The 21,634-nt window shown below is 42.7% G+C and overlaps 1 protein-coding gene across 1 annotated transcript in view; it reads right to left on the reverse strand.

Annotated features, from left to right (window-relative positions):
- CNTROB (centrobin, centriole duplication and spindle assembly protein) overlaps nt 1-21,634 on the reverse strand; it is a 1,846,056-nt gene that overhangs the window by 367,711 nt on the left and 1,456,711 nt on the right. Inside the window, exon 16 of the mRNA XM_044077286.1 lies at nt 17,984-18,122. Within this exon, the coding sequence (XP_043933221.1) occupies nt 17,984-18,122 (139 nt within the window). The remainder of the gene's footprint in view (nt 1-17,983; nt 18,123-21,634) is intronic.

Genomic DNA, 21,634 nt, shown 5'->3' on the forward strand with positions numbered 1-21,634 from the left:
GGTAAAACTGGGCTAAAGAACTACTGTGAAGACTGCCCTAAAGTAAATATTGTGAATTTCTTCTCACCCGAAGCTCCTTCCCTACCTCAAAAACCTAAGGAATACCTCCTGCAATTACCACTGACATTTCCCTGGAGCTGCCGGCTAAAATTGGGCTAAAGAACTACTGTGAAGACTGCCCTAAAGTAAATATTGTGAATGTAGGTAGCCTTAAACCAACTACTGTCTTTGTAACTACCCACTTAATAATTCTTATATTTTTCTTTAACTTCCCTTGTAAGCGATTCAGCAGCCTACCGTGGACCAAATGAAAATACCCCCCCCCCAGGTCAACGGAGTCATAGATATGTATTTGTATGGCAGGCCAAGCATTTACTTACCTGGAGTGGTAAGTCAGTGTTCCAGGATGTTGGTGTTTTCTATATCTATTTTGTAATCTAATGACTCAATAAACTTCTTTTACAGTGTCATTAAGCGGGTCTACTTCAGTAGACTGAAATGCCACTTACCCGAAACCCTTATAACCAAGATGAAAAGACCAACAACACGAGAATACTGACGTACCACTCCAGGTAACTAAACATTTTGCCATCCTGCTGAACTTTGCCCTGTACCCTCGCAATAGTGTGATGTCAGAGTTGGTATATTTAGTTAGGGGGGGGGTGTGGAGGGCACAGCCCACCACATTGGTGGGTTTGCTTTTGTTGTTTTGCATGGCAGGCCAAGCATTTACTTACCTGGAGTGGTAAGTCAGTGTTCCAGGATGTCGGTGTTCTCGTGCTGAAGGCCTTTTTGTCTTGGTTATATGGGTTTCAGTTAAGTGGTATTTCGGTCTACTGAAGTAGACCCCATTAAGCTATCTCCTTCACTAGCTTCTTCCCCAGTCATTATTCTATTTTGAATGAGAAAGATTTGAGAAGTTAAACTTTTCTGCTTCTTTTGCTCCTCCTTATATTTTGACTTCAGATACTGGTGTAATGTGCTGACAAAAAGTGCCCCATTCCTTAACACCAAATCCACTGTACCTCCCATGTCCCACAAAGGGTAAGTCACACTTGTCTGAACATATTGTTCATATTGCTCTCCGCTGCAAAAACATTTACTAATTTCTGCCCTATAAGAATAAATATTAAGAGACAGGAACAACGGAGCATTGTGAGATACCACCAGTGCGGAATATTGCAACTGTCCTTCCAAATGTTAGTATTCAGTTGAGATAAATATCATATCCAGCCTAGACAATGTGGAGAATCTATATAAAAGGTAAGTGAAAATTTTACTGGGAAAACAAAGCAATGCATTGACTTCCTCCATCCCTAAAGATTTAAAGTACCCATTAATAAATTTTCCTAAAGGTGGGATTTGATTACGTCGAAGACTGATGTCAGTTCATCACCTGAGCACAAAGCGTTCTAGTCCCCACCCCAAAGTCTCTGACCACATGTGCCAGCTCACTATTAGTTGTCCCTGTTGGGATATGTACCAAAAAAAGGGAAAATAATATGTCTGAAAAGTAACCCTTCACCTCTACAAACCTACCTTAAAGGGAAGTAAAACAAACTATAATATCAAATGGGGTAAATCTAAGGATAAGGATTAGAGTAACCTTCCTACAACCTCTTGGGTAATAACAAAAAGCACCTATATGTCATTTCCCCAATAATATGGAATGCTTCTGCTGGTCATAATGTGGTTCCTGTAAGGATATCAGAATTAAATTTCTGCATATAAGAAAAAAAACTTTTACATTTTATCGGACTTGAGAAGCTATTAATATTCCAGGAATGTATATTTAACTGACCCATCTTTTTTCAAATAGGATCAAACATGGGAGATCTATGTTAAGAAACAAAAGTAAAAGGTAGACTACATACCCACTTTCCCCACTAATAAGTGGATTGTTATCCAAAAACCTTATGGATAATAATACTTCCACACACTATACAACACAAACCAAAAAAAAAAAAGAATAACTATCAACCCCCCAAAAGTAACTATTTATAAAGGTAAACTGTGTGCTTCTGAAATGAAATCCCCTTAAGACAGCAACATAATGAGACATACTTACACAATCATGCAGGCAAATGCAAGTTGAGTATAGCCCACTTACAGGTTCCTCATTAAAATAAACACTCCCCCCATGTCTAATTTAGATCTCAACTTGGCAGACCAAACACTTTAAACACTGAGGATTAGAAAATATCTATGAGAAGTACAGCTGCTAGCTGGACAAATTCACTGACTATTTTAATAAAAGTAAAAAAAATGCTCATAAATGTCCACCTATTGTAAAACAATTAAAGTGAACAAATACAATATTGAGCCCAACAAAAAATTACCACTATAGAGATCCATCAGCTGTTTATACTGGTGGCTTAATTCTGGACTTCTTCCACAGCAGGAGGGATACTGTAGACCTTAAAGCTCAAGTCAGCTTTTTGGCACAAACCATTCTCCATTTAAATAACAGGAATGGTGCAGGTGAGCTTGATAATCCTCTCCCGAGTTGTCAGGAGATTCTCTTTACATCTCATATTGAAACTGACCAGCAGATCTACTGGCGTGCACTGACCCTGTTGTCGAAGACTAATGCAGCATAGTCTTGACATCATCTGGTGTATGGAATACATGGGGGGTACCTGGCATTCAAACTTTTAATTCTTTTGGACGTAAAAAATGGAATTTCCAGTTATTTTCCTCAACAAAACTTAATAGCAGGTTGACAGACTGTTCTATAAATTCTGGTTTCAGGTGTGTAGTCATTTAAATATGAGACCCATTTCCCTGGTGCCCAAAGAAAAGAGAGAATCCACTATTTTAAAAAATAAATAGCAACCTCTACCAGAATTGATCTGTTTTAGAGCCCAGTATATTTGCTGGAAGACGTACTCTGGGTGCTCTTCAATAAGTATTTCTGAAGATGGAATATCTGTTAATTCAGTCTTTGCTCCAAAAAACCTTTTGTAACTCTCTGTGGCAGCAGTTTTGGAAAGCCCCACAAATCATAAATTCTTCCTACGGCTACAATCCTCCATGTCAATTATCCTGGCTTCCACGTACTCCAGCCCAAGGGTGAGCTGCACTACATGCTGACTGAGATCAGCAGTGCATTACCAAAGCTACTAGTGTATCCGACTGTTCTGACAATGCCCCTTCAATGTCCTGCAACTTACAGTTAGTCCTGCTATGTTCTGCTAATGTAGGATTCACCTTTTGTATCTCAGCTAGCAGCAGATCAAACTTTTGAGATCTCCATGTTACCATTGAAAGCTGTCTCAGTCTCAGAATAAGATGATACCATAGAAACAATTCCACATGCAGGCTTGGCCAGTGTCAAGAGACTTTTGTTGGCTTTCTTATATATTTTTTTGTATCTTAAGGCAGCTCACTCCCATGATCCTTCAGCACCTTTAGGTCTTCTCTCAACCACAGGTGCAAACCAGAATTCAAGCCTTGAAAAAGCACACTAACAAATTGGGAAGAAGGGGAGTGACACTACTGAAAGCTACTACTCCATTGCTGTCAGAAGTGGAAGTCCGTATGCAGATTCTGTTTAATATCCATCCTACTACTCATAGTCTTGGCTCTGACCCAACAGGACTCCTTACATCTTGCTTAGACGTCCAAGGTCCTTTTTTGCAAGTCTCACTGAGGAAGGCTTTGAACTTACCAAGACTCAGCAACTCCGCTCTTGATTAGAATAATCTGGACAGCTACCTCCCCTACTCTCTGATCTTCCTTTAAACAGGAAGATTACTGAAGAAATGTGAAACAGCTTGCTTCAGTTCTTGACTTCTTTGGGATATGGGATCTGTTGGACTCTGGGTTCAGAGACTGCCCCAGTACTTCCAGAGAGTCTGTACTTGAGTGACTAATGACTTCACAAAAGAGTGGGACCAAAGATGATACTCTACTCATCCTCCTGGAACTATCTGCTGCTTTGGATATATTTGATCATTTGATAGTTAAGGAATATCTGAAAACTGTGGGATTCCTGGCATTGTTTTGAATGGCTTGTCCCACAGCTGTCAGGGAATATTCATAGACGGGTCTTTAGAATGAACTCTCCTATCTATCCTTCTTTTTTGTGGGGACCTATGGGTTCTATTTTGGGTTTATTCTCTTTACAGTGTACAAGCCTTTTGTAGACGAATAAGTGAGGGTGAAGGGGTTACTTTACCAAAGTTTCACTGATGCTACTCGGCTTAGCTTTTCATTTCTCCAGATGCATGCAGATTAAGTTAGCTTGGGGAAGTCTATAGTACACTGTTTCTTGGGTGTAGCATACAGTCTCAAGCTCAATCCTTTTAAAACTGTTATGAACTTTAGTGTACTTTGAGAGGCCCTCTGCAGCTCTAGTCCTTGACCATGATACAATTTATGGGGAAGGGTGGTTAAACATTGCAGTTTTTATCCAAGGTGCATAATCTTGGCATGATTATTGAGAAATTTTTGTCATTTCATGACTAGGTGTCACTGCTGTTTGCATTAACCAGGAATCATCACCTGTTATCAGGCATCTTATTCCATATGAAAACTTATTAATGACTGGACAAGCTTTAGTTATTCCTCATTTGGTCTATTGCAGCGTCCTTTAGTCTTTCAAGCTTTGAGCTTGGCAGGGGATAGAGTTCAGATGTTCATAGGTAGGTACTAGGCTATCTACCTGAATAAGCCTAGCCGGAATGTGTTGGCTTTCGCCACCCCCTTAGATTAGTTTCCTGTGCCTCTGTCCAGCAAAGCCATTGAAGTGATCCCTGAGGTAAATTTTCTGTTTCCCATCCAGTTGTCAAGGTTTCTGTTGAAGAGGGTTAGTGAGAAGCTCTGCCTAATGTAGATTGGAATCTTGTTCCAGAGCATGGGAAGTCTCTGAGAGAGGAATCTACCCCTCCAGCACGTCCTATTTATTGTTGTGGTGAGGTTTAGATCCCTGGAGCATGTGGCTCGAGGGGATATGGTTTTCTTTAGGTGGAGCATGCCCATCAATTCTGGGTTGGACATGGCCTTGTATGTCACATACAAACTCGCATCTCAGACCTCACTCCCACTTTTTAAATGAAATCTAAAACTATTTCTCAATAACCACTGGTTATGCTCCTGTACCAACCCTGACTAATGTTTTTTCTTGACTCTAATTTTCAACCTACATCTACTACAACCTTCCTAAAATGCTTCTATATATTAAGTTTTGCATATAAATTCAATGTTTACAAGTATAACTTCTTTAGTATACTACCCTTAAAAGATTTTGATTATGCTATATTTACTAAGAGTAGTTCATCTTCTATTAAAAAAATATATTTTTAATCAATTTTTTAGTTTAATGTTTTTATGTAACAATTACTGCTGTTTACATTGTTTCTGTTATATCCTCTATTAATTTTGTATGTTTTCCTGGAGCTTTTCTCCCCGGGCCTCTACTGAAAATGGACATGTATCCAGTTAGACTAGCCCGGTCAACAAATGTAAAATAAATAAAAAATTAAAAATGTCAGGTAGAGATCACCTCTGAGTAGGTGGTATGCAACCGAGTACAGCTGGAGTTTCTTCAGTCGAGCTGCATAGGGCATCTGCTTGAAGCCAGTGATCCTCTTGGTGAGGTACTTCTGTGGTTTTTCCAGTTGTTGCAGGTGTCTTGTAAGGTACTTCCCAAATGGGGCATGGTACTCTATGATGGGTCTGATGAGTGATGCGGAGAGGGGACCAATGACCACTTTCAATCTGGATACAAACCCTTTTGTGCTTAGGTGGGCCACATAGAAGGATTTTCTAACCACTTTGGCAATGTGATCATCAAAGGAGAGGTTACTATCTACTCGGGTCCCCAGATCCCTTATTAGGTCTTCCGTATTTAGGGGGCTACCACCTATGTGGTAGTTATTGGGTACTTTGCTTTTTCCAAAGGGGATGACTATGCACTTTTTGGCATTTAGCTTGAGGCCGTGGTTTTGATACCAGGTATCTGTCTCAGAAAGACCCTTTTGGAGGATGTCTGTGTCAGCCGGAGAGTCAATTATAGCCCCTAGTTTGCAGTCGTCTGTGAACTTTGTCAGCCATAGTCCTCCTGTGTTTGCCTGTACCTCTGAGAAGTATATGCCGACCAGGAGTCGTCCTAGGACTGAGCCCTGTGGAACGCCACTTGTAACTGGTTTAGAGTCAGACCTAGCTCCCGCAACTCTTACCATGTGGGTTCTGTCCAAGAGCCAGTTGGCAACCAATCTTGTGATGTAGGGGGTTTATGTTCAGGCTGGTGAGCTTGTATATAATACCTGAGTGGGGAATGGTGTCAAAGGCCTTTGCGAGTTATAGGTAGGCTATGTGGACCACCTTTCCCTCATCTATAGCCTTGGTAACTGTCTCAAAGAAGTCCACCAGGTTTAGGAGGCATGATCTGCCCTTAAAGCCGAACTGGGTAGGGTCCAGTGTTTGGAGGTTCCCAGTGTCTCTGTTAATGAGATCCATGATGATGCGCTCCATAGCTTTGCAGACCAAGCTAATCAGGCTTATAGCCTGGGGTCCGTTGTGGCTCCACCTTTGCGGAGCGGAATAACCATTGTTGTGCGTCACTCTGTGGGCAAGTAGCCTGTGGAGAGGCTGAGTTTAAACAGTGTGTTTAGGTGAGGGGTTAGTTCATCTTTGAGCTCATGAAGGACGCAGCCTGGTACACCGTCTGGTCCCACTGGTGCTGTTTTTGGCTTTGGAGAGGGCTGTTTCAACCTGATTGTCTGTGATTTCAGGGGCACTGCATTCTTCTGGTATAGTTATGATCCCTTTTGGGGGTGAAGTTTGCAATGAACCTGTCTGCCAGGATTGTTGACTATATCAGTCAGTTCAGTGTATTTTGTGCCATTCTGCACTAACTCCGAGCAGATCTGAGAATTGCCCCTTAGATTCTTGACATAGCTAAAGAATGCCTTGTCGTTATCTTTGGAGTCCATGGCAATTTTTCTTTTGAAGCTAGCCTTGGATGATTTTATGAGGGAATGTAGTTTCTTGCTGATACTGATCAGGGATGTCTTCCCTTCTTGGGATTTTACTCTTTTCTGTACTTGTTTCCTCCTTCTATTGTATAGCTTATTTATGGCAGGGGTTCACCAGACTGGTTTCCTTTTCTTGGAGAAGTGAGTCTTGGTTTTGTTTGGGATAGCACGATCCATGCATTCTTGTAGGTGCTGTAGAGTGCATTAGTAAAGGATTTTTCAGCGTTGACAGCGTTATCCTTTAGCATAGGGGCTTTGAAACTTCCCACCTCGGTCTTAAGTAATGTGAAGTTTGTCAGCTGTTAGGCTCACTTAACAGACACATAGCTATAACCACGTTAACCCTTCCTGTGTTCCATACATTGGTTTCTTGATGAGTGTCATAATAAGTTCTAGGGGGCATTGATTATTTACTGTAAGAGTGTTAATAACTCCCATGTTTAGATCTGAATCGTGGATTCAAGTGCTCTGCTTTCTATCCTTGAGAGTTAAGGAACACAATAAAGCTTGTTGAGTATATCTTCTGATTTAAGAGATGCCTCAAAACACAGATTTTTTCCAAGAGCATTTTGGGATCACAACTAACCTCTTAACACATTTCATTACTATTTTAAATTCTATCAACTTGCAATGCCAGCTTTTATATTAATGTTTGTTTTCTTCAATGAAATAATCCTGATTTTCTGAATCTAAAACTTAATTTGTTGCCGTACTTTAAATGATTTATTTCTTAAGCTATTTTATAATGTGGTTAGTCTTACACTGAATGTGACTTAACTGAGGATGTTGCTCAAGTCCTGAGACCACCAATGAAAAGTCAGGTACAGACGGATAACTACAGCAAGAAAATCTAAAATCTCCACTTCTGCCATGGAAGAATATGGCTGTTTTCAGCTGCCACACTATGACACCAGGTTGTATGAATACCTCCTGTTTAACCTACAGCTGTTCACAAGCAGGCACTGGATGAGACATAAGGACTCACCTGAGCAGTTCCACACTTTATGAAAAGGTCAGAGAGCAATGTAGGTCAGGGTTCACTAGATGATGAGAAACCTGGACCTCTGGGGTAAAAATGAGCAGGAGCTGGCATTAATATACCTCAACCACTCCGATATTCAGACACTAGTCACCAATTTAATTAAGCAGCAGCTCAACATTTTCAGAAAGTAATGCCAGCCATTAAATTCTTTACCATCATCATTCTGGAATCAAATCCTGAATCATGGATTTCATGCTCATGACACTGGAAATGGCATGCTTTTCTCAATGGTGACTATACTCCTTAACATGAGAAGCCTTCTTTTCCTCTTATAAACAAAGGGTTTACCTCATAAAACTTGTATTACAGAAGTTTAAGCAATGAAGGACAGATACAGGTTCAGTGGAGATATTGCAGAGGAAAGTTTCTCTTCCACTTTAACTTGCAGCTGAAGGAAAGCAGTGAGGAACACTGCACTACTAAATGTTGCTGTGTTAATCTTCAAATAAGATGGGCAACTGAGAGCATCAGTTTGAGTCTCATCATACAGCCAGAACTTGGAATGGATGCCCTGAATACGTGTATGCCTTCTGCACAGACATATGCTACAAGTAAGTATGGTTGGATAAGTCTGTGCTGGTGGCACAGAGGGAAAAAGCCATGACTACAGCCTTGGTGACTAGCGGTCAATTAGAGGCTTGGGGCTTGATGTTGCAGGTAGGGAGGACAGCCATGCCCATCGTGTGTGTGTGTGTGTGTGTGTGTGTGTGTGTGTGTGTGTGTGTGTGTGTGTGTGTGTGTGTGTGTGTCGGGGGGGGGGTGATGGCTCTTGTCTACTTGAGAAGAGAACTCATCATGCTATGGGTGCTGTGTCAGGAGGATGTGGGTGTGACTGCCCAAGCCGGTGATGGTAACCCCTTTTGGCACATGTGAGGGAGCATGCATGCATGTACTGAGGGCACAAACAACCATCACATTAATATGACTGCCCACAACTGGGGGGGAGGGGGGGGCTAGTTTCAGACATGAAAAATGGTCTCACTGCCAGGATGCTAGCAAGACTACAAAGTACTCTCATGGCTGCCTGAATGACCTTCCCTTAGAAGCTTGATGGTTGGTAGGCACAGTGGCCAAAACAATACAATAAGAAGAGTAAGCATAGTGATCTAGCAAAAAAAGTACAGTTGTGTACACTTACCATAAATGTAGATGTTCGAGTGTATTCACTGTTGCAGTCATCACATTTGGGTTATCTGCTTGGAGTAGCCCTCAGTCGGCCTGATTAACAAAGTCTTGGGTCCTGCGTCGTTTGCTGTCTCATCGTCCATGACGTCAAGGGTATAAAGCATGCAGCCAACGCCATTTTATCAGTTTTTCTTGCCCCAAATGTCAGGTACCCCCATAATGGGAAGCAATTATATACAAGGTTACACCTTCAACAAAAAGCAAATACATCAGAAAGCTTTACGCATAGTAAACAACAATACAGGTATAGACAATAGAAGTCAGGGGCTGGAGGGAGGGTAACCAGGACTGCAACAGTGAATACGCTCGAACATCTACATTTATGGTAAGTGTACACAACTGTACTATGTTCTTCGTGTTTCACTGTTGCAGTCATCACATTTGGGTAGGTTCCCAAAGCTAAGGATGGGAGGAGGCAATTAGATAGCATTAGGACCAGCTATAAGGCACTGCAGGACTGCAGTGGCAAAGCCAGCTCTGGATTTAGAAAAAACTGGCAAGTGGTAATGCTTGGTGAAGGTATGTACAGAACTCCAGGTAGTAGCTTCTAGGATGTCTCTGGTAGGGACACCTCTGAGAAAGGCTGTAGAGGTAGATGCATCCCTAGTTGAATGTGGTCTTATCCCCTGTGGGGTAGGTTTTCATTGGTGCTTACAGCAGAAATTAATGCAATGGCCAATCCACTTAGAAATGGTTCGCTTTGAAATAGCTTTCCCCTCTACCCCTGCAGCAAGTGCAACCAGCAGCTGTTTAGATTTCCTGAGAGGTTTAGTCCTGTCCAAGTAAAATCTAAGTTGTCTGTGCATGTTCCCCTTTGTTCTGTGGATTAGAAAAGAACGATGGCAAATGAATGGACTGATTAAGGGCCACACTGGATACCACCTTGGGCATGAAGGAGAGATTGGTCCTGAGGGACACCCTGTCCACATGAAAGATGATGAAAGACTCCACAGCCATGAGGGCCTGTAATTCAGACACCCTTCTTGCTGAAGTGATGGCTAAAAGGAAAGCTGTTTTCCAAGAAAGGAATTTCAACTCTGCACTTGCAGCTGGGTTGAAGGGAGGTAGAGTGAGCTTTTCCAATATAAAGTTAAGGTCCCAAGCTGGAGTAGGGGCTCTCCTGGGTGGTCTTAAGTTTTTGGCTCCTCTGAGGAATTGCTTCAGCAGTGGATGAGAGAAGAGGGGTGGTTCTGTATTGTAATGAGCTGAAATGGCTGAGGCATGAATTTTGATGGAGGAAAAGGAAAGGCCCTTTTGAAGCATCTCAGTTAAGTATTGAAGAATCTGAGGTAAACTGGGCGCTGCTGTGCCCATCCCATGAGTTTGGCTCCAGGAACAGAATCTTTTCCATTTTTCAGGATTTTCTAGTGATAGGCCTCCTTGCCTCCAGAATGACATCCATCACTTGCTTACTGAGGGATGGGAATGGTGAGATTGGGTAATTAGCCAGGCTGCCAAGTTCAGGGTTTGAAGTTATGGGTGCAGAATCTGGCCCTCCTGCTGAGACAGCAGAGCAGGGGTCTGAGGCAGGTGCCAGCAGTGACACACTGCTCAAGAGGGGGTACCAGTGTTGGTTTGGCCAGTCTGGTGCAATCAGTATTGTCCTTGGTTTGTCCTGTTTGATCTTTAGTAGTACCTTGGAGAGGAGAGGAAGGGGGGAAAGGCCTAAACTGATAGTTTTTCCAGGTGAACGACAGGGCATCCACTTTCCAAGCTTGTTTGTGGAGAGTCCTTGTGCAAAATTTGTCCAATTGATAGTTCTGAGGGGAGGCAAACATGTCTATCTCTGGGCTCCTCCGTTTCTCAACATGTTGAATATCTTCGGTTCCAGTTTCCACTCGTGTGGGTCCATGAGATTTCTGCTTAGGTCATCTGCCAGTGTATTTAGTTTTCCTGGAAGGAAATGAGCCTGTAGGTGCACCTTCCACTCATGTGGGTCCATGAGATTTCTGCTTAGGTCTGCCAGTGCATTTAGCTTTCCTGGCAGGAATTGAGCCTGTAGGTGCACTTGATGGCTCAAGGCTGTGTTCCACAGAGTCATAGCTAGCCTGCAGAGAGGGTATGAGTGGGCCACCCCCCTGCTTGTTTATGTACCACATAACAGTGGTGTTGTCCGACTTTACCAATAATTGTCCTGGAAGAATGTGGTCCTTGAAGGCTGTCAGAGCATACTGTACAACTAACATTTCTTCTTGACTGATATGCAGGTGCATTTGACTTGGGTTCCATTAGCTCTGAATGCACTGCCCTGGCAAGTGAGCCCCCCATGCATAGTCTGATGCATCTGTTAGGGTTTGGGCGGTAGGGGGTAGTCCCTTGTTCTGGTGGCAGGCCTCTGCCCACCAAAGGAACTCCATCTGTAGACAAGGTATGATAGGAATCATTGATTCTAGATCCTGAGAATGTTGACACCATAGGCTTTTTAGATACCACTGTAGTTTCCTCATATGCAGTCTTGCATATGGAAGTAGAAGAATGCAGGAGGCCATGAACCCCAAGGCTTGCAGTATTTGTCTTGCAGATAGCAGGGTCTTTGTGGCCATAAGTGTGAAGTAAGCTGTCAAATGAACTTGTTTCTCTGGAGTGAGGGAAGCCATCTGGCAAGTTGTGTTCAAGCTTGCTCCCAGGAATACAATTTGTTGGCAGGGTACCAGATGTGATTTATTTTCATTTATGGTGTACCCCAGAGATGTTAGCACTTTTTGTACAAACGCCAGATGATTCAATAGTATGCCCTGGCTTTCTGCCTGAATTAGACAATTGTCCAGATATTTCTTTACCTGCAAAATGCAATGACTGGAGCCAGGCACTTTGTGAATACCCTGGGCACAGTAAACAAGCCAAAGGGCAGTGCAGAGAACTGATAATGCAAGTAGCCTGCTTTGAAGCATAGGTATCTTCTGCAAGATTCCCTGATTGGGATGTGCAGGTATGCTTCTTTTAAATTTAGAGTTGCCAACCAGGCATCTTTGCCTAGCATAGGAAGTAATTGAAGAGTCAGCATCTTGAATTTTGGAATGTCCAGAAAGGTGTTTAGAGTAGACAGCTCCAGAACTGGACGCCATGATTTGTCTTTTCTGGGTACCAGAAAAAGTCTGGAATAGAAACCTTGTCCCTTTTCCTCTTCTGGTACTGGTTGAATAGCCCCCATGTTTAAGAGGGAAAGTACTTGCTTTTGAGCCTCTGCCCAGTGATTTGGGGGCAGGTCTGGCCACCCGTTTGGTGTTGGGAATGTGTGGAAATGAAATCTGTATCCCTGGGACACTATATTTAAAACCCATTTGTCCTGGGTTAGGAATTCCCAGTTCTTTGCATGAAGAGCAGTCTTTCCCCCCAAAGGGGCGGCTAAAAGGTAAGCGCTTGGTAATTTTAAAAGGAAATCACTGAGACTGTTTACCTTAGGGGGGTGTCTTGTTATTTTCAGATTTGGAAGTGGAGGCCCCCCATTGCTTAGTTCTGAGAGTCCCCTGGGACTGAAACCTGGTGCTTTTAGTGTGTCTGGGTTTGGCTTGAGAGGATCTGGAAGGAGCTGGAAAAGACCAATTCTTAGTAGGCCAATGCCTACTAAATCTTGGAGGTTGCACTTGTAAGAAATCTTTAACAGTTTGCATAGATTTAGCTTTATCTTCCATCTTTTTTTTAGAACGTCTTCAGCCTTATTGCCAAACAGACAGTTCTGATTTAAAGGAGCATCCAACAATTTTGCTTTAACATGATCAGGCAAAGATTGCTCCTTAAACCAAGCATGCCTTCTAAGCACAGACCCAGTAACAGCAGCCCTTCAGGAGGCCTCTAAAGAATCAAAAGCACATTGTTAAGCATGTTTTCCAACTTGTTTAGCAGAATGCAATAAATCCTGTAAATCTTTATTTTCCACACAGTCAGGAATCAACATAATTTTTTTGTTTAAGCAGTCCAATAATATGCTGTTGATATTTTAACATATGAAACTGGCAGTTTAAAGCCCTGATTGCCAAGGTTGCAGAAGTATATAACCTTCTTACCCCATCAATCCAGCGCCCTGGAGTCTCTATTAGAAGGGGTAGGATGTTTAGCAGTAGAAGCCTTAATGCTCTTAGGCCCCTGAGAAATGGTTTCTGGATCTGCAACAGGATTTTTGAAAAGGAACTTGTGGGACTCAGGAACCCTGTAGTATCTGTCAGGTTTACTAGGAGCCGGAGGCAGAGAATCAGGGGCCATACTGGATTCCGAAAACACATCATCAGCAATGTCTAGTACAGGAGGTATAGCCAAAGGCCTATGCTGAGGTAGGAGGAGGAAATCCCTAAGCCTCTTTTCTGAATCAGAAAATTCCTGACTTTCCCAGTGGAAATGCTCCCTTAAGGTATGTAAAGTTTCCCCAAAAGAAAACTCCTCAGGAGGGAAAGAACAGGGAATGGAATCCTCTGCATCAGAATCTTCATATGTAGGTACGGACAAATCCAGGTCATTAGAAGATTCAGAAGAAACAGAAACCTTATCAGAAGATTCATAATCTAGCTTTGCCCTAGGCCTCTTAGAGGAGGGGTTGACTACCCCTGATCAGAGTAATTAGATCTTCAGCCATTTTGATCATTTCTTTTTTACGCATAGGGGCCTGAACATGTCGCCTGGGCATCGTTTTTTTTAGACATAGATCGAGATTTAGGCCTTAGTAATGAAGGTGAAGTTGATTTAATATGCAAGTCTGTAGGCCTGAATACACCCTCAGAAGCTGGTGCCTGCACAGCGGCTCTGGATCCATCCAAGGTAGAGACATCCACGGGTTCCATAGGTGAAGCCTCTCACGGCATACCGGACTCTGAATGGGTCTCAGTAGAGGCCTGCGAATCAGAAGTAGCAGGTATCAGGGGCTGTGAAAGCACCTCACTAAGTACCGGCGAACTAGCGACTGGCTTAGGAGAAGCATTGTCGGCAGTACCGGACCTCGGCGGCCTGTCTCTGTCTATATTTTTGCATTTTTTCGGAATCCCGGTAGTCGGATGGCTAACCGACGACATTTCTGGATAATTAAACAGAGAACCAAAATATTTAGAGGCAAAAATGTACCGAAGATGGATAGTGCACTGATTAAATAAAGCACAAAACTGACAGCAAGGTACGTTGTGGTCAGGGCCTAGGCAAGGAATACAGTACGAATGAAAATCTTTGTGAGGTATTTGCTTTCCACAAGTAATGCAATTATTAACTTTTACGGACACTGGTAAGGAGCAAGAAAAAGTTTCCCCAACGGGGTACTTAGCTTTAAGTTGAAGACTTCGATTCTGAAACTCGAAAATGAAAATTTCAGAAGTCGGCCGACCGGCACTTGCAAACTGCTTCTGCTTCGGGCACCGCACAGCAAGAAAAACTGATGTAATGGCATCGGATGCATGTTTTATACCCCTGATGACCTAACGTCATGGAAGAAACGACAGCATCCGATGCAGGACCCAAGACTTTGTTAATCAGGCCGACTGAGGTCAACCTACCAGCAGATTACCCAAATGTAATGACTGCAGCAGTGAAACACGAAGAACATCTATCACCTTGTGTGTCCTGGTAGGATGTTTGTGATTTCCTGAACCACATCTTTCCACTACCTCTCTGACTCTTTGGAAATGGTCTGGTAGGAGTGGAAAAACACACTGCAATGGCAGACAATTACTTACCCTCCTGGTCACACCGGGTTAGCATTTCTTTAAATTTGGGCCCAAAGAGAAATGAGTCATTGAAGAGAGTATTAACAAAGGAAGACTTAAAGGGCTCCACGAAATCACAAAGACGTATCCCAAACCTGCCCCCTAATAGAGATGCCTGAACATACTTGCCCTACTCTCTACATCTGCTGCATATGTGATGAGTCTCATAGATGAGTTGACCACTGAATTGAGGGTAGTGAGCTGTGCGTTGACCTTGTCTGCTACTGCATCAGCTATAGCTCCCTGGAAAGAGTCTGACAACTCTTTCAACAGGTCCCACTGAAGTCTGGTGAAATGAGTGAGATAGTTCAGCGATCGTAATGTAAAAGCAGCTGAAGAGAAGACAGGCTTTCCACACCTATCCATGGTTCTGGAATCCTTATTAGGAGGATGGATAGAGGAACTGGTCTCAGAAAATTCCTTTATTGTGGCAGCCACCACGACCATGGCATCAACTGCTACACCTTTGGTAAGGAAGGTTTGGTCCTTGGGGCTGTAATATCCTTGTTTGACCTCCTAGAAGTGGGTGCTATGGAATCCGGGGTCTCCCATGCCTTCTGAGAGATTAACTGAATAAGCTCGTCAAAAGGCAGTGTTACCCAAAAGGTTGACTGGTGAGATCCGAAGGCCTTCAGGTATACTGACTCCTCGGCCAAAGGGGAAGAGGACTGCCAGTCACATCTCTGTTTCAAAATTTCTAGGATGCCTCCAAAGGAGACGTCCTCAGGAGGAGACCTTTGGGACCCTTCTGCTTCATCAAGGTTGGCATCTGAAGTGATGGACTCCTCTGAGGAGTCTAGATGCTTCCTCTTGCATGATCTCTTCCAAGGGACTTCCCCAGTAGGGTAGTCTGGAGAAGTTTCAGAAGAGGGGGAGTCCTCTGGGGAACATCCTGAGGCCTGGGATCTCTGCAGTCCTATGGATTGGGGTGAGGAGGTAAGGACAAGGGAGGAAGCTCCAAGGAGGATTGGGCCTGAAACTGGAGAGCAGTCATCACCCTCTTCATAACTTTGAAAGCACCCTGTCCTTGCTCCAAAGAACTTCCTGGACCCGACAAAGCAGATGTTGGGGCCAAAGCAGCCTGCAGGGCAGAAGACAGAAGCTCTGAAGAAGAATTGGAAGTCAAACCCATCTGAGCAGAGGCCCAGAGAGACAGAGTCGGATCCAAGGAGATCTCAGCCGGCTCCAAGGATCCGACCAGCAAGTGTCAGCTCCCAGAGGTCTTCTACACTGACTAGATGGAGACGCTCAAGGCAGACACCAGATCCGAGGAGCCAACATGCCCCAGACCCAATACCGACACCATCTGGATTATTGGAAGTCTTCCCGCTCTAAAACCAAAGGTCAGATCAGAGGAGGAATGTGTGCTGAAAGGGGAAGATGAGACAGATCCAAAAGAAGCTTGGCCAAAGGCAGGTGTTTTGAGAGGCCTCTGCACCACTCTATCCACATCTTCATCTGAGATGCTCCTAGTTGCCCTGGTAGACAGTGTTGGGGATCTGGATCTGGAAAAGAACAGTGAAGGGAGACTAGAAGTAATAGGCTCCAAAGATGGAGATCGGCTCTGATAACATAATCAGCAGGCAAGGGGTCTTTCAGAGCCGAAGAATCAACATAAGATTTTGGAGCCGAAGATGCTTTCTGCTCCGATGAAGTCCCTGCTCCGGCGTTTGAGGTCTGCTCCATAGGTGCTATCTGAGCAGACTCTTTCAGCAGTTTGGCTTTCAGCTCAGATGAAGATTTTGGAGCAGAGGAAGGCCATTTTCCTGCTGTCAGGCTTATCCGATTTTGGAGAGGATCAACAGAAATAGCATCAGAAAATTGGGGTTTTAATAACCCCTTCAAAATTAGCTTATTTACCCGTTCTATAAGTGCCCTATGGTTATAAGCATGGCATATGGAAAATGACTCCTGTAGATGATGAGGCCCTAAACAGTATACACAAAGTGTGAGAGTCACTGAGGGGCATCTTTTTACTATACTTCTGACATTTTTTTAAATCCCAAGGGCTTGCTTTCTTTTTTGGGACATACTGGTTAACAAAAACAGAAGCACACACCTTAACTAATTAAAAATACAGAAAGAAGATCTCTCTCTCTCTCTTTTTTTTTTTTAATAGCAACAACAACAGGGAAAAGGGGGTGGGGTAAGTCCTCTAATCTAAACAGACTTGGTTAACCACCGCCTAACTAAAACAGACAGTAACCGGAAAGGAAGAGGGAGTAATAACTATCAATACTACCAGCAGATACAGGTAAAAGAAAAGGTAAAAGAATACCCTTTAACTTAAACAGGTATAGACAGATGCCCTCCAACTTAAATGGATGCTAACACCAAGGGGAAAAACTAACAAGGAAAAACTTATACTAAAACACGGAAGGTACTAAAAGGTGAAGAACTTTAACTATACGTTAGCAAGATAATAATAATAATAATAATAATACTAAAAGCAGAAAGAGGTAAGCAATAGCAAGAACATATAAAAAAACTTAGCCCAGAGCTTGCTAGAAGATCCTTCTTGCAGCACAGCAAACGAGATACAAGGAAGTTGGGGAACTGCATTATGGGTAGGGAAATGTGCCCACAAGCTTTGCTGAAGTCCTTGAGCTTTTGTAAAGACTGAGACGGATCTGACACATCGGATCTGACCCATCAGTGAGAATAAAGGCGAGACTGACAACAACACATTACACATTAATAAGGATGGACTTACTTCAAGAGATAACCTGACAAATAACTGAGGAAATGCATGAAAGCTAATGAATGGGCAGGCTTTCCAATAAAAGAAAGAATGTTAGCTATGAAATAGAAAAAAAAGGTGAACAGAGGGACATTTAGTGGACAGGAGTTTGCAGTTAAGGAACAAGGCTAAATGCCTGAATCTAGACATGGAATATAATTTGGAAAGCAATGCCAACTGAGAGCCATGCAGGGTACTATGTACTATGCAATGCAGTGTGAAAGGCAGTCAGGCTGACTCTAGGCTATGTTGTTATATCATCACTCTTCACAGCTCCGTATACAGTCATCCTTGGGCCACAAAATCAAACTCACTGCTGTGTGTAATTCAAAAACAAGGATCAAGCCAGACTTACCTGTGCAGGCTGACATCACGCAAATAAGCAAAAAGTTCTTCAATAGTAGGAGTAGGTTTATCAGAGCTGGGGTGATAAAGTCCAAGGAGACGTGAAACTTCTCCAACATGTAGTGGTGACAGCACTTCAGCATCAGGACCTGAGGACATATGGACCCAATTTACTTACTTGTCAAAATAACAGCCGTTTCAAAGAACAACCCCAGGACCCTTTCAAGTCACATATATAAAGAAGCATAAGGGCCTAAAATGTAATCATTTTGCAAATGTTTTTCATCAAAGAAAAAACAAACATAAAAATCTTATTTGTGTATTCAGTTACCAGAAATCTATATTCAAACATTTTAAATATTTACTCTATAAAAGTAAAAAAAAAATAAATAATTGTCTGTGGTGGAAAACATGGATACTCCTAGAATGCTGTTGTCCAAAAGTAGCATGGCTCAAAAAACATCTTAAGAAGAACTGGTATTTCATCAGTGGCCATTATATATGTGTCCATAACTGTGGTAGGTTGAGGCACTTCTAGTGAAGGTGGTCTACACACAACACTATCTCCGTCCCACCTAGCTGAAGCTGAAAAGTGAAGCAAAGTTATTTTAACCCACCAACGCTTACTCTATCATCATACTTCCTGCATAAATATTTTACTTGCGACTCTTCTTCCAATCCCCCCCCAAATGACTTAGTACCTCTATACATACACATCTGTTTCTTGTTTCCTGCTTCCTATCTCCTTCAGCGCCATTCTCAACTTTTTCCCACATTGCTTTGCACTACATCGATTTATAACCACAACCCTCCCTAAAAGGACCAATCTATTCTACATTGTATCTTTTATTTTTCCCAAATAAACCTTCATTACTTCTTATTTTGACTACATCAGTACACTCTAGCCTTTCATACCCTCTATTCCTTATATTCCAGAGAGAATACCAGGACAGCCCAAGTCTCTTCTTTTATAGAAAATACTTCTCTCCTTACCTATCCTCTACCAGCTTTCACAGTCCACCATCACTGAATCTCCTACTGTTTTGCATCTTCTTGTTTCCATCTTCATTGCTACTTCCCCACTACCTGACATTTATAAAATACAGATTCCTGTACTTAATAATGCTACTCTTCAGGTTATCTTTATTCTTCACTTCCTAGTGTGTCATCTTTCATCCTACTATGACTCCATATCTGTCAACATCTCTCCAACTCTTGTCTCAACCACCTATGTATACCCCTCCTCTTTACACTCTCCACACATTGCACCAAACCTATTTAATACTACCCCTCACCTTTATTGCAAATACAGACTGATTAATTGCACTTCAGTTCGCACCAAAACAAAATTAATTGCAAGAATCCTCTTCCAAAAACAAGTATGCATAATTCCCCAATTTACTAAAATCCTACTAAGAGAAGATATACACCCCAATCCTATCTCCACCTATTACAACAAACACAAAAATAATTCTCTTTCACACTTCCCTAACCCAACAGCCAGTTCCCAATGCTGGTGATCTAATTTTTGCTGCAATAAATGTTAGAAGCATAAGAAAAAAAATTGTTGAACAACATGTCTGTTCTGTATTCACCCAATATAAGCCTGAAGTTCTAACTGAAAAAGTTATGTATTCACCATAACATTCCATGTTTGTAGTCCATCTCGCCCTTCATTCTTACACATGGGTTCAGAGCCGATCCTCGGCTCCAACCCAGCCTATTACGAAGCTCCAAGTCTTCTAGTTGGCTTGTGGCTAGGTAGGTATCCCATGGTGCACCAGTATAATCCCCAGATCTTGTTTGCTACTAAACTATAGAAAGACACAACATAAAAACTATCCAGAAAGAACAATAATAAAAATTCTCCACCTGTTATGAAAAATGTTTCTGTCTCCAGATCCTTCCAGTAAGGTGGTAGGAGGGTGGGTTCATAAGAATGAAGGGCGAGATGGACTACAAACATGGAACGTTATGGTGAGTACATAACTTCTTTATGTTCTGTAGTCCTATCTCGCCTTCATTCTTACACATGGACAGCGTCCCTATCACCTTATCCTTGGGTGGCTCACGGAAAAATACTCCCGAGTACCGTGGAACCAAAGGAGGCTCTAACCCTGGAAGTCAAATCCAATTTGTAATGAGTAATAAAGGTGTGAGGGGTAGCCCAGGTTGCTGCTGCACAAATATTATCAATTGGAACCCTGGCTTGAAAGGCTGCAGAAGTAGACTGGGATCTTGTAGAGTGAGCTTAATGTTGAATGGTAAAAGCTTTCCATCGGAAGAATAAATGTGGGATATACAACTGGAAATGCAATTCAAAAGGGTCACGTTGGAAACTGGGAGACCTACTCTGGAGTTGGAGAAGGAAACAAACAACTGATCTGACTTCCTGAATTCCTTGGTCCGGTGTAGATAGAACTGTAATTGTCTGTGAACGTCCAACTGATGAAATCAGTATTCTGCTGTGTTGGAATGATTAGGAAAGAACACCGGAAGCTCTATAGTTTGGTTCAAGTTATTATCAGAGCACACCTTAGGGACAAAAGATGGATTTGTGTGAAGAGTACTCTATCTTTGTGGAAAATCAAATAAGGGGGCTTGATAGACAGTGCTTTTAACTCTGATACTCGTCTAGCAGATGTGATGGCCACTAGAAACAAAGTCTTCCAAGACAGAAATGTCAATGAACACGAATGAGCATGTTCAAACAGTGTAGACATTAATTTGGATAGGACGAAGTTTAGAGCCCATGAAGCTATTGGTTCCTGAAAGGGAGATCTCAACAAAATAGCACCTTTAAGGACGGTTTTACACAATTTGTGTGACATCAGATTAGACTCATGTTGACCCAAATTAAAATTTGATATTACTGCCAATTGAACCCTAATTGTGGCAGCAGCAGAACCCTGGTGAAAAAGTTCAGACAAGAATTACAAAACCACTGAAATGGATGCGGTGTAAGGGCCAACATTCCTTTCCGCAGCCCAGATAGAAAACCTTCTCCATTTGCTGGTGTATAACTTTCGAGTGGAGGGTTTGTGAAAAGATGCGAGAATGTGGGTCACAGTGGGTGAAAACTCATGAAGCCTGACTAGGGATGGAACTGGAGCAGCCAAGCTGTCAAATTGAGGGTGTGCAGACTGGGATGAAGACAGCCTGACATGTGCGTCAGTAGATCTGGCACTGGGTCCAGAGTCCATGGGTCATCTAGTAGATGAGGCCCGAGAAAGGGGAACCAAACCTGATGAGGCCAGTAAGGAGTGATGAGAATCAATTTGTTTCCCAAAAGTTTCACTTTATGAATCACCTTGGATATGAGAGGGAAGGGCAGGAAAGCATAAAGGAGACCCAGGGGCCAATCGTGAACAAGTGCATCTCTCGGTGACTCCCCCAGAGGGGGGATAAGGGAAAAGTAGCTGCTACATTTGGAGTTGATTGGACGGGCGAAAAGATCGCAGCAAGGCTGTCCTCATCTGCGGAAAATCTGTTCCGCTATTTCCTGCTTCAGAGACCACTTGTGAGGCATCAAGATTGCCTGGCTGAGTTTGTCGGCTATCACATTGGTTGTCCCCAGGATGTGCGCTGCCATTAGAAAGTGCTGGGAAGATATCGCCCATTTCCAAACACGAATAGCCTCTTGACAGAGGGGATACTATCT

The sequence above is a fragment of the Protopterus annectens genome, chromosome 7.part0 (genome assembly GCF_019279795.1).
Source record: "Protopterus annectens isolate FY-2018-M chromosome 7.part0, PAN1.0, whole genome shotgun sequence".
Taxonomy (NCBI): Eukaryota; Metazoa; Chordata; order Ceratodontiformes; family Protopteridae; genus Protopterus; species Protopterus annectens.